We start from the raw sequence: 19,798 nt of genomic DNA, 5'->3' as shown, positions 1-19,798 counted from the left end.
ATGTATCCAAATAGTTTTTAAAACCAAAAACAGTATTTGTTACGTTAAAGATATTAGGCAATTCTAGTTTCTTGTTTATATTCATTTGTCTGTTTGTTTAATAATTGTGTTGCATATTGATAAGTTTGTTATTATATATTTGTCAGGTGTGGGTCATTAGATGGACAGTCAATAGATCGACCCCAAAAGTTCAACATGCAATAGGTAGACAGGGTCAAAAGGTGGACAGGGTCAAAAGGTCGACATCTAGCCACAGATCTATCAACCGGAACCACTATTTGCCTGGGTAATATTGCGCATGATTTCTTTCAATACATTTTTAAAAAAGCTTCACCTCTGCCAAATATACATGACATAGGTAGGTATTATAAAGTCCATAGGTATTATAATGTCCCTAAAATAAGATTGAATGTGTTCATGTCACTTCTGTGATAAAGGCCAAATGGAAATTGTCTGTTTTTGCCGGTGAAGATAACCTGAGGACTAGAGAGTGATAAAAGCACATTGGGGCTGATTCAGACTCGTTTGTAATGGGAGGAATCCCCGATGGTCAAAGTTTGCCCGTTCACCCTCGTCCTGGCCATTTGTTCCAGGAGGGGTAGAAAGGTGGCTGGCAGGTGTTGGTAGCAGGGAAACGCCCATCGTTCACAGAGTTCGGTGATCAGTGCCCATAATAACAGTCAGTCTAGACTGACTTTTATTAGTGAACGGGTGAAAATCATTCAATGGTGAGCGACCACGGGATTTTTCACCCGTGTGGCCGCATGCGAGGGGATGAGTTAGCGTACAAACACCCTCACATGTCAGAGAGGGGATTCGTTCAGCAGGGGCGGGTGGGCGGTGTTTACCGATTCGCTAGGCTGTAAACATACGCAGCCTAGCGAACTAGTCTGAATCAGGCCCATTGTATGATATCACTAACCAGATGCAAAAATTACATGATAGTACAATTCAGAGATCTTGGTTACATATATTTGCAATTACATGGGTAAGCCCCCCAAGCCATCTGTTAAGGATTCTCTGAGTATCGGGTCCCTATTGCTATATCTAGGTGTGGGGTGTGGCAGTGGCACCCCAAAAAACAGCATAAGCCAAAAAGCCCAGAGCACCAGTGAGAAAACTAAATTGCTACTAAATGTTAGCATTAATAAGCCAGAGCTAGATCAGGGTTGCCTAACCTCCCAGAATGGTCCCCCTCCTGGCCCCCTGGAAAGGTGGGCACCCTCTCGGAATACTAACCCCCTCCCCATCCACATGTGGCAGCGGCAATTTCCCTCAATTTAAAGGATTTTCGGGAAGGGGCTGAAGATGCAAAGCACATCATTTAACGCTGCCCCCTCCTCGAAGATAGGGGTGTTGTAGAAGAGGAGGGGGGTTGGAGGAGGGGGGGTTGTAGTGGAGGGAGAGTAGGGTTTGAAAATTTAGTGGCAGCCATTAATTCCCCTTCCCCCCTCAGTCATAGTGCATGTACCTCCGGCTGCGCTAGTTCTGTACTAGGCCTCCTACTCTGTCCAGCCCCCAGCGTGAGGCCATCTCACAAGTGACAAATGGCACATATAAATAAATCCCAATACCATTTGCAATGTCACTAACAAAGATATTAAAGAGCACTGGTCCAAGTACAGATCCCTGGGGTACTCCACTGGTAACATGTCCCGGTACTTGTTTCCTAGCACAGCGCCCACGATTTTGATTGTATTGATCGCGGCCACAAAAATCGCGTCGATCGCATCGCATGCCAACCAAATCGCATGCGATGCGATCGACGCAATTTTTGCATTGGAATCAATGTAAAATGGTCCCTGAGACCAAATTTAACATTGATTCCAATGTAACAAGCCCCCCAAAAAACATTTTCATTGCAAACCCCCCTCATGGGTGAAATGGCCCCCATTGTTAACGCCACCCCACTATTGACGCCAACCCGAAGCGTGGCGAGCGCAGCGAGCCCGCGAGGGGCGGCAGTACTTGTCCTCCAACCTTTTCATACCCCCACTATCCACGTCGGCGTGGAGTTGATTTTATAAAGTGATTTTATAAAGCCCGAAGCGTGGCGAGCGCAGCGAGCCCCGCGAGGGGACGCGCATAACTTCACAGGTATATGCGTCCCCTCACGGGGCACGCTGCACTCGCCACGCTTCGGGCTCGGTGGCTCGCTGTGCTCGCCACATTTTATAGAATCAGCTCCACGCCGACGTGGATAGTGGGGCTATGAAAAGGTCGGAGTGCACGTACCGCCGCCCCACGCTTCGGGTTGGCGTCAATAGTGGGGTGGCGTTAACAATGGGGGAGCATTAACACCAATGAGGGGCCATATAGCATCAAAAAAGGGCACATTGGCCATTTTTACATTGTTCCCTATGTAAAATTGCGTTGATCGCGTCAATCGCATCGCATGCCATTATAGTGGCATGCGATCGACGCGATCAACACGATTTTAACTTTAAAAACTCATTTAACATTGATCTCTATGTGAAAATCGCGTTGATCGCGTCGGTCGCATCGCTTGCCATTATAATGGCACGCGATGGACGCGATCAACGCGATCAACACGATTTTCTCAATGCCGGCAATTAAACCTGCTAATTGACAAAAAAATCCCATCGATCGTGTCGATCGCGTGCCTTAAGTACCTTAACTTAAGGCATGCGATCAACCCCGACGGGCACCGTGCTAGGAAACAAGTACCCATGTCCCTCCATAGAATGCACTCCATTTACTACAACTGTCTGTTTCCTATCCTGCAACCAGGTTCTTATCCATTTAAATATTTTATAATCCAGTCCCAAACTTTCAAGTTTATTTAGCAGCCTGTGATGTGGGACAGTGTCAAATGCCTTACTAAAGTCTAGATATGCCACATCTACAGCTCCCCCTTCATCTAGTATTTTGGTCACTAATAGCAACAAAGGATTAAACAAGAGCCCAATATTCACATTGAGACATAGCCAAACACTTAGAATTTACCCACGCTCTCAAAAACCTATTGGGTATCCACAGTTTTGATGAAGACCCTGGTGGTGCATACAGTGGATATTTGCATAATAGTCATACAGAATCCCTACAACATGAAGGAAGGAATGTGAAGGTTTGTGTAGGACTGTGGGTCAAAATTAAAGTGATGTCCACATTGCAGCTGACAATACTTACAGATAGAGGCATTGTTCCTTAGGGGCCCATTTACCACAATCGCATTTACAATGCGATCTGAGTGGAATATTAACGCCCAGGATCGCATTGTAAAATGCCATCACATGACAGGGATGCACTGATTGATGCAGAAGCCGGGGGGTCTGCGCATGTGCTCAACCCTGCCAACCCCACTGACTGCACTGCCGTCTGCGGTGTGTAGCCCATAGACTAAAATCGGCTATCGCCATCTCAGAATGGCGATATCCCAGGGATGCGAAGCTGGGCTGCCCGAAGTTGATACATCGGGCAGCTTCGCATCCCCCATAGAAACCTATGGGGGAGGTGGCCGGTGGCGTGCAGGGGGGATCGCAGAAGGGATTGGAGATTCCTGCTGCAATTCCCCTTTGATACATTCGGGGAATACTTAATATTTGCAGCTGACCCCCGACAACAGCCTGAATGGCGAGAAGCAGGAGTACTTATGCCCCTGCATCTTCATTTAAAAATGGATGGTAAATTTTACTGGTATTCAGGCAACCAGCTAAGGATGCCAATCCCAGGATTGGCGTGATCCCAGGATTTAAGGCAATTTTGGCCGAGATTTCAATCCCGGGATTAGAGGCTCCAGTCCTGGGATTCCAGGATCAAAATGCACATGTGCATTTGAGCCCCTTCTCCTGTGCAGCACTGAGCGCAAGCAGCGCTCAGCACATGTGCTGCCTGGCAACAAGGTTGCGTGGCTGCGCAGCGTTAGAGGTCATACTGCACAGTCACACACTGGGGTTCCATGTCGCTGCATCTGACCGCCCCGGACTCCAGAGCAAGCCACCTCCTCACCGGCCCGCCGCAGTCACCTCACCTGCTCCCCCGCCTCCTCCTTGGCCTGCCGCAGTCACCTTGCCTACTTCCTCACCTCCTCCCCCCACCCGCCACCATTTACAGGGCCTAGAGAGGTACAAAATGCAGGATTGGGCATATCAGGAGGCCAATCCCAGAATCCCCAGAATCCCGGGATTGACAATTTTTCAATCCCAAAACCCAGAATTGAAAAAATGGCCCGAGATTGGCCTCCCTAGAACCAGCAGATCTCGCAGTGACTCCTTGGGACAGCTAATGAGGGGAGTGGGGGCTGCTGGTTGTGAAGATATTATTATAGTTCTGTTCAAACATACCTTGGGGAATTGTCCAGACTAAGTCCTTGCTCCAAGGACTGCGGAACTGGTGATCTTGGTCCGGTATAGATCTCACTCTGAACAGGTAGATGCTTCCTGGGACAAATAACTGAGGGCTAAAGCTGACTGATGTATTTCCCAGAACATTAAGTATGACAGCATCCTGTGGATAGAGATGGCATAGAGATAGCAGATGTAAAATTTGATAGCAAATGTATTTATTAATTTATTTATTAACAGTTTCTTATATAGCACAGCAAAGGTTCCTGGTGTGCTGTAAGATACGGTGACCCAGCAGTTTGGTCATGGGTCAGTAGGATGGAAAAAGTGAAAAAAAGAGTGGATATGTGTGGACTGTATAGTGGGGATGTGATTAGTTAGGAACTGTATATGAAGGTTAAGTGGCTGGTTCTGGAATTTGATAAGCTTGCCTGAAGAGGTGAGTTTTCAGGGAATGCTTATAGGTTTGAAGACTGAAGGAAAGTCTTATTGTGCTTGGGAGGGCATTCCACAGAGTGGGTGCAGCCCGAAGAAAGTCCTGCAATCGGGAATGGGAGCGAGTAATGAGTGTGGATGAGAGACGCAGATCTTGTGAGGAGCGTAGGGGTTGGGTTGGAAGATATTTTGAGATAAGAGATGTATGTTGGTGTAGTTTGGTTTATGGCTTTGTGTGTAAGTAAAAGGATTTTGTATTGAATATGGTAGAATACAGGTAACCAATGAAGTGACTGACAGAGTAACACGATGGACTGTAGTGGTGAGAGTCTGTATTGGGGAAGGCCAATAAGGAGACTTTTGCAATAATCAATGTGTGAGATGATGAGACTATTTCTGTTTGCATCTAGAGTTTTTGCAGTGTCTTGTGTAAGGTAAGGGTGAATTTGTAATATGTTTTTTTTAGCTGCATGTGGCATGATTTCGAGACAGATTGAATGTGGGGAACAAAGGAAAGTTCAGAGTCAAGGATAACACCTAGGCAGCGAGCTTGAGGGGTAGGAGTGATTGTCATATTCTCAACAGCAATGGAGATATCAGGTTGGTAACTACTATTGTAGTACATGGTCCTTCCTTGGATTGCAGTATGGCAGCCCCACACCTGAGATACTCAGGTCTGTTATTACATAGGCAGGTTCTCATTTCTTCCACAAATAGGCAGAGATCATATGTTAGACGTTTAAACCGATAATAGCCACAATCCTTCCCCTCAATACAGTATCTTAGTAATGGGTGCAATGATTAGATTTTATTTTTACTGTACCTCCCATGTTTCCCAGTTCTTTCTGCAATATGTGATTTGATACAGCAGCGATTCAGTGGTTGAAATGTAATCTGGCATCTTCCAGGTCAGAATGATCCAACCATTCTCAGATTTATGGACAATGACATCTACTGGAGCTGGCATCCGTACTGCAGGAGAAGTTGGACAGGAGACACAAATTCAGCAGTCACTATCACTAGTGTCAGTAGGTACATCATGTGTAGTGGATAATCTTTGTTAACTCTTCAACATACTCTGCACCCTAAATGGCTAATACAGTATATGAGGGTGGTTCAATAAGTAAGATATTAGTACATCCCACATGTGTAATGTTCTCTATTTCATTCTAATTTCCCATCAGGCTCCAGCAGATGGACCACTGCTCCCATCACAGCCACTAGACTACACCTCAAATCCGTCATACTGTCCCAATATCAGTTGTAAGATAGCGGGCTGGCAGAAGCATAATTGCAATGTGATCAGGTTTCTGCATCTAAAGGGCACATTAGCAGCTGAAATTCATTGGAATCTTGTTGAGGTGTACAGTGATAACGACATGTTATGTAAATAGGTCTGGGTTTGGTCACTGCCTTGGAAAATGGCAGGACAGAGTTTCAAGATGAGCAGCCATTGGACAGCTGTTCAAGATGAGCAGCCATTGGACAGAGGTTCAAGATGAGCAGCCATTGGACAGAGGTTCAAGATGAGCAGCCACTGGACAGAGTCTCAAGATAAGCAGCCATTGGACAGAGGTTCAAGATGAGCAGCCACTGGACAGAGGTTCAAGATAAGCAGCCATTGGACAGACGTTCAAGATGAGCAGCCATTGGACAGATGTTCAAGCTGAGCAGCCATTGTTATGAGATCAGTCATGAATTAGCCCCTTTGTGCGCCTCAGATTCAGTTTATCAAGTTTGTAGGCATCTCTTAACCACTGGCACACTGAGCAACCTCGGTATGCGTTACGCCGTGACTAGGTCGGCACCTAGGATTGGTCGGCATAAGCTAGGTCGACATTGACAGGTTGTCACAAGCTAATGAACGACATGGACATGGTCAATGTGAATAAGACCGTTGTGAGTTTTTCATGGTTTCTTTTTGTGCCGAGCACAGCGAGCCATGCGACGGGACGCAGTACACTTAATCAGTGTTCATGTCAATATAGTTCGACATAGACACAAAAAAAATTAAAAACTTATATCGACCATGTCCACGTCAACCTAAAGCTTGTGTTAACCTTCTGTCAATGTCAACCTAGTCACTGTTGACCAATAGTGGCTGATCGGCTGCTGCATTATCAATAGTCACTTAATCACTTCACCAGACTTAAAAATCTGCCTCACAATTTCTAATTTTATATATCAGCTTAGCGCTGTATGTGTTATATGGACATTTGTATTTTAGATTGAGGTGAGGAAATTGTGCATTGCTTTACAGCTGCTTGCCTTCTGGTGTCTTACCCTTAGAGGCTGGAACAATGTGAGTCTCTGTATGTACACTGCGTTCTGGCAGGAATGTGTATTTGGTATTCATTGCAGAGATGAACATTTCATTAATGCGACAGGTCATGTAACGTTCCTCATCGTGTTGGGTGTCAGGGTGATCGGGGTCACAGCGTTGTCTGTTCTTGTTGCTGTTTGTAAGAGAGAGACCATAGTGATCACGCGGGTATACTTTCTGTACACAGCGTCTCTCTGGTTATGTAAGGTCCATACCATTATTGGGACTATTACTGTAATCTTCAATGTCTGTATTCCAGCTAATATATACATTAATAAGGTAATATAGTGCTCCTCATTTCAGCAGATAAAAGAGTATCAAGAAAATCAGTATGTACATGTTAGATAACTATAAGTACAGGCATGAATGCAAGAGTTGCGCAATGCGCCTCCAGTGCGCTGAGCTGCACCCATTCAATGCTACGCACCCTGTTGTGGGTACGAAGCAGCTCTCCCAGCTTCTTGAGCAATCCTGGCTCTTTGGACACACCCTCACATTGGGAAAGTTGGAAGCTGTGCAAATGTAATGTCTCATCTCCTGTAAACATTGATAGATCCACGCCTAGATAGACAGACAATAGGTATACCTCAAAAGGTTGAAATGCATTAGGTCTAAAGCAGTGGCATCTCTTACCCTTTTGGAGGAGGGGGGCTGCTGCAATGCACCCCCCCCCCTCCACTGCTGCTGCCACCACTGCGCTCCATTCCCCGCACCTGATGGTCCCGGACACCGTAACTTCAAACATACTGCACATGCGCTGACCCAAGCCTCCATGGGCTTTGCAGCAGCCCCCGGAGGCTTAATCAGGTTCCCAGAAACCGCTTTTGGGGGCTGGCCTGCCAATGGGACTGCCTTGGGTGACTGGCAGGTCAGACTTCCAATAGGAAGTCACTGCCAGTCACAGTGAAGACAGAGCAGTCTCACAGACTGCATCTGGCTTCACTTAGGCAGAGCACAGTGGCTCTCCATGCCCATTCCATGAAGCCACACCCCCGTTCATTTTACTGGGGCCCAGCCAACCTGTCAGCATCCCTGGCTATCCTTCACAGTAAATGGGGATCCATGTCGATTTTTTCAATTTGAAAAAATCATGTCGACCTTTTCATGTATCTACCATTTTCATGTCTACATTTCGACCCTGTCGACCTTTCCCATGTTCATCTGTCCACCTATTGCATGTTGACTTTTTGGGGTTGACCAATTGACAACCTATCTAGACACTGTCTATCTAATAATTCACACCTGTACACAAGTGGCAGAAATCTAATACTGCGCTCATTGGTGCCAGGTAAAATATGCCAAAATATGTATCTGCTGCCCATTTTATAATGAGGACCTGTATGAGGTGCCAAAGGTTATATTTAATCCAATAGTGTACCTATATAATAGGCACAACCCTGCAACCCCCCCTTGGTACCTGACCGTTGTCAGGGGATACCTTCTGGCTGCCACTGCTGCAGGTCTGTCACATTTGGGTACTTGTGTACTTTCACGGCGCCCATCGCAGACCATAAGCCATGCGATGGTATGCGATGCAACGAGATTTCCCCCGATGTCATACAATGTTAAAATTGTATAGCATTGTATAAGCACCCTAATGGGGGCTTACAATGTTAAATGCACCCCCACGCCACCCCCACTATGAACGTGAACCCGAAGCGTGGCCAGTGCAGCGAGCCCGCGAGGGGCGGCGGTACGCGTCCTCCGACCTTTTCATACCCCTACTATCCACATCGACGTGGAGTTGATCTTATATAGTGTGGTGAGTGCAGCGAGCCACCAAGCCCGAAGCGCGGCGAGCGCAGCGAGCCCCGCGAGGGGACGCGGAATACATGTAAGGTAATATGCGTCCCCACGCGGGGCTCGCTGCGCTCGCCACGCTTCGGGCTCGGTGGCTCTCTGCGCTCGCCACACTATATAAAATCAACTCCACGCCGACGTGGATAGTGGGGGTATGAAAAGGTCAGAGGACACGTACCGCTGCCCCTCGTGGGCTCGCTGTGCTCGCCACACTTCGGGTTGGCGTTCATAATGGGGGTGTTGTGGGGGTGCATTTAACATTGTAAGCACCCATTAGGGTACTTATACAATTTAAAATCGTATAGGGGGCTTATACCATTTTAAATCGCATCGGTGTGTATCGGGTGTATGGCATGGGATGCGATGCGATTAAAAGTCGTGCGACTTAATATCGGGGGCGCTGTGATAATACACAAGTACCCACATTTGCCTCCAATGCAAATTTTCAATGGGGATTGGCCAGAGGTGGATTTTCCACAAGGCACCCTAGGTGCCTGCCTAGGGCCAAGCAGGCCTCAAAGCATCATGAAGATATCCTGGCCATCCAAAACATTTCTAGAGGACTATTGCACAACTACTGCGTGACGTCCTGACATCACATGGACCACACTCCAAAAGTCCCTTTGATGTTCTTTGATAGGATAAAAACTGTTACTTGTGATGTATTAAGCCTACTTCAAAAAGGGAATGGGATCATTTGTCAGACTGCATTTAGGTCTACAAGCATTAGGTCTACACCATTAGTTCGATTTGCATTTAGGTCGACCTCACGGAAGGTCGACATGGGTTAGGTCGACAGGGTCATTAGGTCGACAGGGTCATTAGGTCGACATGTGTTAGGTCGACAGGGTCATTAGGTCGACAGGTATAAGGTCGACGGGGTCATTAGGTCGACAGTGAAAAAGTCGACATGTTGGTTGTTTTTTTCAAGCGTCGACACAGTCAACATAGCACCGCATCTTCTCGCATGGCTCACTGCGCTCGCCATGCTTTGGGCACGGTGCCTCGCTGCGCTCGACACACTATTTTATTCTGCCACCACGCCCTAGTGGATGGTAGGGCATGAAATACCACCTGTCAGGACATGTCGACTCATAAAACAGTCAAATGACCCCATGTCGACCTAATGACCCCGTCGACCTTATAAAATTCGACCTAATGACCCTGTCGACCTAATGACCCTGTCAACCTAAATCATGTCGACCTTCAGTCATGTCGACCTAAATGCATGTCTACCTAAATGCAGGTCGACCTTAATGCAGGTCGACCTAGTGGTGTAGACCTAATGCTTGTAGACCTAAATGCTGTAGACAATATGACCGTATCCCGAGTATTTATCAGTGGACTGTGCCAAGGTGCTCTATCAATGCTGTCTTCAATCAGCAGCACAAATATAATGCTGTAGATTGTTGGAGGGAAGAGGGCCCCAAACTGGTATCTTGCCTAGGGCCCCAAGAGGTCTAAATCCGCCTCTGGGTTTGGCACAACAGACCTGCAGACAGGTATCTTCAGCAACCCCCTTTCAGCATCTTAGGGACATTCCTAATTTTATTGAGTAGTTTTCAGTTTGTTTTATTTTAGAAAGGCATTAATGGCACTTGCATTTAGAAGGGTCTGCTGGTCCCTGTAGTGCTAAAAGGATGATAGTGGGGGTAACTCCTGGTAAGCTAGCTCTCAATTTAGTTATATGTGGATGTGCTATTATCATGCAGCATTACATTAGGCAATTATATGGCTCAGGCCCCAGAGGAGATACTATTACCATACCTCTTAACTTCATTAATACCTAAATTGGTTCCAAAAGGAGGTGGAGCTAAGGGGTGGGCATGGCTTCTGGTAAAGGTGTATGGCCTGGCAACACAGCACCAGTTTTTATCATTTTTGAGGGTGTGCCCAGCACTCCCCTAGCGACTAGGCAGCCCCTGGCACCCTTCCTCCCTGCACTGAACAGATGCTGTGCATTTGCACACAGCATTTCTTCAGAGATCACCAGCTGCTCTGAGCAGCGGTGATCTCCAGCTCCCTCCAACTGCCCCCCCACCTGCGGGACATTGCCACCCATGGGAGGGACAGCAGGACAGTCATGCTGTTGGGACGGACCTCCCGTATCAGAGAAGCCTTGACAATGGCCCAGAGGGTTACAATATCTTTGCAAATATATGCAACTAAGACCTTTGAATTACCTACTGTACTACCATAGTGCCCCTTAGTGTGCTGGAAGAAAACATGTTTTTCTTTCTATTCTAGAACACTCCCCCCCCCCCCTTTCAGCACCTGAGGGGCATTACTAATGTGATTGAGCAGCTTTCAGTTTGCATTGCATTATAAACGGGCACTGCTAGGACCGGCTGTTAGTGGTGTTGAGATGAGTTGGCAGTCACAAAAGGATCTATCACAATCTACACCATGAAGAGGAGGTGACAGCTGTAATGTATCTGTATCTGCCACATTGGAACATACCTAGTGTAAATGTTACTGGATTTTACAATAGTAAATTGGTATCATTATGCAAAAATACCTGCCCAGATCATTCCAATGGTAGAGGCTCATGGGGAGCAATTTCCGAGCTTCCCTGCTTTCCTTCCACTGACATTTCCAGTGGGTTTTGTAGTTATTCACACAGGTAAGGGAGTCTAGAAGTGCAGAACCTGAAATAGTAATATATGTAATATAAGCAAAACATCTATTTAGCAATCTCCATAAAAAGGGCTTAGTGTACAATACATACAGTTAAGTAAGTAGAACTGAATAATAATCATCATCAAAGTCAAAGGGAATGACCATGTGCCTCCTGGAGTTGACTGTATCCAGAGCAGCACAGGGACTGAGGAACCTCCGGTGACAGGATGGAGGAACTGTACATAGAGTGATGGTTCGAGATTGTGGTGTTAATCCACATGGGAGTTCTATTTCAGATGGGATATTGCTATGGTAACCAGTCAGCATCTACTTCAGGGTTGCCTACTCTCCCGGTATGGCCAGGAGCCTCCCAGAGATCAGGTCTGCCTCCTGGCCCCCGGCTCTGCTGCCAGTTTCCAATGACCCCCCCCTTGGCGGGGGTCCTTTGGACCTAATGATGCAAATCGTGTCATTGTAACACCGCCCATCAATCCGCAATGCCTGTAATACCAGCATTGCAAGGTAATGGCATGGCCACGATGATCAAGGGCGTAACTACCATAGGTGCAAGGGGTGCAGCTGCTATGGGGCCCAAAGCTGAAAGGGGCCCATCTTTGCCATCTAAGTAATATGTTTTACATAGATTTATCACCATCAGTTGCTAAATAGGGGCCCTTACAAACTTTTGCTATGGGGCCTACGAATATCTAGGTACGCCTCTGACGATGATGTAATTGCGCTGACCACATCCCATCAATGCATTTCTCTCATAGCTCCGCCCCTGTCCCACCCCTTTTTGATCATAGAGCTGGAGCTAGACTGAGCTAGAGAATAAGGAGATGTCACATAGATGGTACAAAACAAGATCAAGTGGATGCTATGATCCATATCCACTATGATAGACCAAAGTTGGACATTAGGGAAAGGAGTTTTGGTGCATCACTGCTGGTAACAATATCAATGGGGAATGTTGATGTTACAGGGAATAAGAACGGGTGTGTTATACGCCACACATATGGTTCGATGTAGTCTAATTTTCTATTCGATTTTGCTTTTATAATCGTGGGATAAAATGTAATTCTATTAATCCTGCAATGCGCATTCCCGCGGGTTGGAGGATTGTTCCTCTGATCAGACCTGCTGCATCAGTTGATCAGTTTGGGACTGGGAGCCAATTGCATGAGCTTTAAAGCACATACAATCGGTCATTTGACGAATCATACAACCAGCGTCATTTGTGTGGTGGTTTTCAGAGCTCAGGTGCATACAATCGATTGTGAGGCGACCAGTTGTATGCAGCAGCTGTATTGTACGACGGATTGTATAACAGATTGTGAGTACATTATTTGTCCAAAAACCACCAAGGACTGCCGAGGAGTTGAAGGGAAAGTAGGACACAATCATGATTGTAGGCAGGTCTTTCTGATGTATGGCCACCTTTAGATCAGCAACAGCTACCGGACGATTGCTGACCGCACAAAAAGAAACACACAGCAAAAATTTAGCAATGCTTGTAAGACACTTCTACAGTACATAAAAGATACTGCTTGAGTCTTAAACACAGACAGGTAATAAATATTTTAATGGCCAAACATTGAATACATTAGTAGAAACACTAAAATGTAAATTGAAACCAGTGTTGTACAGACATCTGCTGGTAACAACCACAAGACTGTTAATCCACAAAAATCTGTTCAGGGAATAATGAAATGGCAACTCAATAGTTCTCTCAGCCGATGAGGAAAACATTTCAAAGATTGTTTTACTTAGGTATAGTACTAATCTACTTGGCACTATGTATAACATCCCACGGGCTTTGGTGGTAAATAAACAGTTTTCCATATAGCATGGGTCTGTAGAAGAAATGGCTGTAATTAGAATCACTTGTGATTCTGCACAGATTGAGGGGCCGATTCAAAGCAGACCTGTTCGTTTGGTCTGAATTAGTCCCCATCCTCGATGTTTGGGGTTTGTTTATGCGTTTTAGGGGCGTCCACATAAAACCGCTGGGCGTTCCCCTACAAACAAAGGCATGACGATACCTGCTTGGGGCGGGCAGCTGATGTCACATGACATCAGTGCCCTGCGGATACCGACAGGGTTAAAAGTCAGTCTAGACTGACTTTTATTACCGAAGGGGAGAAAAATCAATCGATGGTGTGGCTGCATGCAAGGGGATAAAGCCAGATATGATGGCCTGGGGCAATTTGTAAATTTAAAGTGTCCCTGGAAAAATATGATACTGATCCCATGTTGGCATGTCCAAGTGAACTGTACAGCAGGTTTAGAAAACTGTTAGCCCTAATCACAGGGTATTAATCTTTCCAGTAACTGCCATACAGTACAGACAGCACCCCAGTGACCTCAATACAGTAGAAGCTCTGTTTAGTTATGCATACACAAAGATCCATCTGATTTCAGCTAAATAAGCAGGTCTACTGACCTTGTGTTTCCGGCATGTACAGCAGGGTGCCAAGTAGGGCACACAACCACTGCACAGGGTATGGTCCCACCATTTTCGTAAGTTCCTTAAAATAGCTAGAAAACAAGAAAGTTACTAATATTACAAAAAACACCTTTTGCATCATATAAAATATAAATCAACAGCGGAACTTCTCCTTTTGTGGTCAGCTCATCTGTTATTTATAGTGTACCTATGTGTTACATTTCCCAGAGGTGTTATGTTCATGATGACATATATGGTATGTATTGCTGTTCCGCCAATTCCTTGCATTTGACCAGTAGAGAGGCAATTAGTTGGTGCTGTACTTGCATAGTCTCGGGTGGGTTAAAGTCTACAACATAGGGAGGGTGTGGAGAGTAATATTAAAGTCCACAGTTGGGTCACAACCCATAAATATATATTTATTTGGTTCGGCTGACACCGAAGTCTGCTGGTGAACACCATGTTGCACAAAGCACAATGGGAAGACAATGGGAAGTGAACATGTCCACAACAATGTGATAATGGTTCTCAAGGGGCATACACACGTAGAGATCTGTGCTAAGCAATTTTGCTAAGCAATTTTGCTGGTGTCAAGATCTCCCATGGAGAGGACATACACACACAGAGATTTGTGCTAAGCAATTTTGCTAAGCAATTTTGCTTAAGCAAAAAAAGGCCGGGTAGTGGTTCAGAATGAGAGATTGCGATCAGTATCTCTCATTCTGTACACACAGAGAGATTTTCAGTCATTTGCTAAGCAATCTGACTAGATTTTGACTGCATGCACTGACTTAGTTAGCAAGAGATATTTAATCTCTCGGAGCATACACACGGAGAGATCTGTGCTTACTTTCTTATGCTGTGTACACACGGGGGAGATATATTGCTCAGCCATATATGGCTGAGCAATATATGGCTGAGCAATATATTGCTCAGTTTCTACTTTACATCAGCGACCAGAGATGGTCGCTGATGAAAAAGAAACTGCCGGGGAGAGCCCGGCAGCGTTAATCAGCTGGTCGCAGGAGCATGTTCCTGCGACCAGCGATCACCACAGGGGCAAAAACGGGAGCGCGCACCCGGCAATATATCGCCGGTGCACACTCCCATTGCGGGCAATATGGTCGCTCAGCGACCATATTTCCCGCAATTTTGCACAAAATCGCCCCTGTGTGTATGCACCTTAAGACATCTAGTCAGATTGCTTAGAAAATAGCACATATTTGCTCCGTGTGTACACCCCTTTATTCAGATGTGGATGGAGTATTGCTGATGCTCACATGGAAGCAGCATCCATAGCATTATTACTGTGATGCAGCAGCAGGCTTCACACTTGGCTGATCCAAGCTGCATCCTAGGATGCGGTACCAGATCACCTGCAACTCCACTGGATGACGCATCCACATCCAACTCATGCAAACAAGGAAATACATTATACCTTAACTTGTCACTGGAATAGTCTTGTGTTGTGGCGCCATATTTTTCAGTCACTTCCTCCTCTTCTTATTCTAAAGATTTCAGAGAATTTGTAGCATAAATATAGCACTTCACACTCATAATGTTATATATATGGTTTTCTTTATTCTGTTTTAGCCCGCACATGACATTAAATAAGCAGAAAATCCTGGCTGGACAGAGAGGGTGGCTACAGAAACAGCTACAAAACTACTTTTTATGTATTGGTTGTTTTTTTTTTTTTTTATAAAGCGTTTTAACATCTTAAATAGAGAATGGTGCAACATTGGATACACACCTGACTGACACACCTGCTGATGGAACAGCCAATCAAGGTAAGTATAGACATTTACCAATCGTCTGCTTGACGTGTCAACCAGGACACAGTGGTTGGCTAGGTCAGTACTTGGACAGGAGACTATGGGGGAATACCTGTTACAGTCATTTTTCTGATCTATATCAGTGGTTCTCAAACTCACAGTTCACGTTTTCCAGGTCACTCGACAGGTGCACTTATTACTCACTGACACATTTTAAAAGATCCACAGGTGGAGCTAATTATTTCATTTGATTCTGAGAGAAGACCTGCCAAACATGCACCGTGTGGGGTCCTGAGGACCGACTTTGAGAATCTGGGATCAATATTTAAAACAGCAGATACTGTATAAAGGAGACACCTTCATCAACTCTGTAATCACACAGTTTTTCTTGACACAGTATGCCTTTCTCTTGGTCACTAGAATCATAGGATATACTGTATGGTCAATGTTTTTGCTCATGTTAATCATACCTCCCAACTGTCCCATTTTTCGTGTGACCGTCCCGGTTTTTTGGGACAGTCCTTGTCCCGCCTGGGGCCGGCAATGTCCTGGGGTGCGAGTGAGGCAGTTGGGAGCCCCCCAACCTGAAGTGAATAGATGCTGTGCGAATGCACATAGTGTCTATTCAGCGTCGCAGAGGGTGAAAAATGGGGGTGTGACCCAATGGTGGCTAATTTGCATATGCCACACCCTCATTAGCATAGGCCATGCCCCCTTTGCGGATGTGCCACACGAGTAGCCCTATTTCCCTTCTGAATAAGTTGGGAGGTATGCGTTAATCAATACTTTCCGAATTGTGATTTGCTACTTATAGACATCATTTTTGTGGAGAAATTAGCCTGCACTTTATCCCTATCATTATATGTATCATTGTAATTTGAGATTATATAGAGATGTTATTAATTTCACCTATTATAAGGAGGCATAATGTACTCCTTAAAAAAAATATAGGAACTTACATTTTGCATATTATATGGAGATTTTAGTTGTTTAATATGTCAATTTCTTTCGCCATTTTAAATATGTACTATTAAAGGTTATGTTTTAACCAATACCAATTTATATCTTACAAGTATTACAAAGTGTGTTCCAGAAAATATATGTATCTATTGTTTGATCCTATGCAAACCTGTTTGTACAGAAACTCATACTGAATTTTTGGGAGCAACACCAACCATTGAGCACAATTATAGAAATGGTAGTATTTATGTTGGCTTACCAGAAATATGTTTTCCTTAATTATCCAAGTGCTAATACACTGTCATCTTTTTACGAAAAATGCAGATATATCAGCCACCGCCTGTGCTGTACTGACGGTGTCTGGCCTCACAATAGGCCGAAATCACATGCATACACACAATTTCAATAGGTCATGCTATAGAATGTGTGCACATCGTGTGGTATATCGGTTCGATGCGCAGTCCCGCAGGTCGAGAGGTCAGTCCTAAGATCATAAGTGCTGTTCGTCTGATCATTTGTGATTGAGCACAGATCATGAGTTGGTTGTTGCACATTTGTTGCACAAATCGTCATTTGATGGATCATACAACCAGCTTAATTTGACTGGCAGTTTCTCGGACACTCCCAAACCACCTCCTCTGGCACATAAGAGGATTGATTGTATGCGGCAGCTTGATCTCACAATGGATTATGTGTCAAAAATGCCCCACTTATAAGGAGTTTGAGGGAAATCCTGATAAATCAGAATCGAAAGTGTATGGCCAACGTAAGCCCCGTTGTCCACAGGCAAATCGATATATTAGCCATATATTATAATATGAGCAAGGTGTAAGAATACTGTATATGGGGATATGTTTCCTAGTAGTGGAGGTGAATCACAAAACAATTAGACATTTATTTTCATTGTTTTAACCTGCAAACATCAATAAAATCTGATTGCTGATTGGGTGATCGGTTACTTCTCTTGCACTTTTTTCCATGATTATTATCATTAGTATAATATCACCTCCCAAACAGAGGGAATTATGGGCCTTATTCTAGTTCACTCTTCTTAGATGGACAAACCCATGTGCACTGCAGGGGGGCAGATGTAAAATGTGCAGAGAGAATTAGATTTGGGTGAGTTATTTTGTTTCTGTGCAGGGTAAATACTGGCTGCTTTAGTTTTACACTGCGATATAGATCTCACTTTGAAGTAAAACCCCACCCAAATCTAATTCTCTCTGCACAAGTAACACCTGCCCCACCTGCAGTGCACATGGTTTTGCCCATCTAAGAAGGATTTTGTCAGAAAGAATTAACCAAAATAAGGCCCATGGTTTTGTCCATCTAAGAAGGAATTTGTCAGAAAGAGTGAACCAAAATAACCCCTTATGTGCTCCTTACTGCTATTCTAGTCATGGTGGAGCGGAATGACATTTGCGGCAGTCTGTCAGGTGCATTGAAAGAGGTGAACATTATCATGAATTATTATTATCAGTATTCTTATTACTACTTCTGCTTTTACACAGGAGAAAATACATTTTGCGTCTGGATTGTAAATCCTACTAAATAAAATGCAGGGCTAGCTCTAAATATGCTTACAGAACTATATGCTGTAATCCATAGCACTTATTTAGATCCAAACTCTCAATACACAAGTGTGGTCCGTCAGACTAATGAAAGCTGATATGGGATTAGTCGCCATTGCAGTACATATTTGCTATTTAAAGCACCATAGTGCACACAGGCAGTATCTGTGTAAGGCATATTGCTGTGCAGGAACAGGATCTGGCCAGTAGATTTAAGTATCATTCATTCTGTCCTACAGTGCCCTCATATGTTACGTGTAAGCAATATCCTATACTGTAGCATCACCCCACTTACACATATAACATGGACAGAGTCAGTGTATGTTCAGTCTCAGTACTGCAGTTCACTGGAACTCATTCTGTACTAATAAACCCATTAAGCCTTACATTTCAGCAGTACGCGGTAGAACAGAATGCAGCGCAATTAGAGAATTAATATATTTATACAATGGGGCAGATGTATTAAGCAGCCGATATGGACTGCAAAATAACAGGTCACGCTTCGCCTGCATAACGAGGATCAGCGGGCACCTATTATGGCCGTATGTATTAACACACACCCCCTCCGCGCGCCAATAAGGAGAGCCGTGATGCCCAGCGTGCACATGCGCATTTTAAAAAACTATCTTCTCTCCCCCTGCCCTGCTCTCTGGGCAGGCGCGAGATCTCACTTTAATCGTGAGATCTCTTGCGCAGTCCTGAGCCAGCAGCAGGTCTAGCGTTGTCCCTGCAGTGGGGATGGGACAATGCAAGCCCCGTAAATTTAACACATTGAAGGCTGTTAATACATCGCCCTGGCCGCTAATTACTGGGGGGGGGGGGGTTGCACAGATGTTCATCCATCTGCCCCAATATTCCTGTAAGGAGTTCTAATCACACGCACGCACACACGCGCGCACACACACACACATCAGGCATCTGCAGTATGCGGCCTATCAACAATCTAGTACTGTCTGTATTTTCAGACTGTTTGGAACAGGCCCCATATTAGCTGCTAGAGTAGGTGACAGGTGTGTGGATGTCAGATCTACTATCACATTTCATACCCGCTATCTCAGCTTTCAACATATATTTTCTGACTGTTACTAAAACATTTTATTTTCTGCATACATTCCCTTAACTTTCCTGTCTTATCTAATTAATTACCTGTTTTCATCTGAAGGTTCTGGGATTGGTTGTCGTTGCGCAGAATGATGTCTGTGTTGAAAACTGTGTACATCAAGTCTGAAAATGTGTTTGTGTTTTACGTGTGTCATAGCGAAGTGTCTGCCGCTTTTCCTGTGTGTTGCAAACTGTTCTATGAATAGGGAAGTGGTTTGTGTCCTGCTCTCACATGTAGATGGAAAGCGAAATATCTCCAAATTGGGGACTTCCAAATGGCAAGGCCTAGCCAAGGGCTCATGTATTGTATATCTACAGAATGCTTATTTGTATGTAGTACGGACAGTACGGATGGTGTAATGGTTAGCATTACTGCCTCACAGCGCTGAGGTCATGGGTTTGATTCCCACCATGGCTCTAACTGTACGGAGATTGTTTATTCTCCCCGTACTTGCGTGGGTTTC

General features: G+C 45.0%; 1 protein-coding gene across 2 annotated transcripts in view; it reads right to left on the bottom strand.

Moving 5' to 3' along the window:
• Nucleotides 1–19,480, bottom strand: part of CSF2RB (colony stimulating factor 2 receptor subunit beta) — a 57,308-nt gene extending 37,828 nt beyond the window's left edge. For both annotated transcript variants that reach the window (XM_083156351.1, XM_083156352.1), the window contains exons 1-7: nt 19,380–19,480; nt 15,366–15,435; nt 13,925–14,019; nt 11,381–11,510; nt 7,023–7,195; nt 5,563–5,711; nt 4,305–4,467 (exon numbers count right to left, since the gene is read on the bottom strand). In XM_083156351.1, coding sequence (XP_083012477.1) covers nt 4,305–4,467; nt 5,563–5,711; nt 7,023–7,195; nt 11,381–11,510; nt 13,925–13,997 — 688 coding nt within the window. In that variant the 5' untranslated portion in view covers nt 13,998–14,019; nt 15,366–15,435; nt 19,380–19,480. The remainder of the gene's footprint in view (nt 1–4,304; nt 4,468–5,562; nt 5,712–7,022; nt 7,196–11,380; nt 11,511–13,924; nt 14,020–15,365; nt 15,436–19,379) is intronic.
• Between the last annotated feature and the right edge of the window lie 318 nt (nt 19,481–19,798).

This window comes from Crinia signifera, chromosome 8 (genome assembly GCF_055691185.1).
Source record: "Crinia signifera chromosome 8, ASM5569118v1, whole genome shotgun sequence".
Classification (NCBI taxonomy): Eukaryota; Metazoa; Chordata; class Amphibia; order Anura; family Myobatrachidae; genus Crinia; species Crinia signifera.
This window is presented reverse-complemented; position numbering and strand designations above follow the sequence as displayed.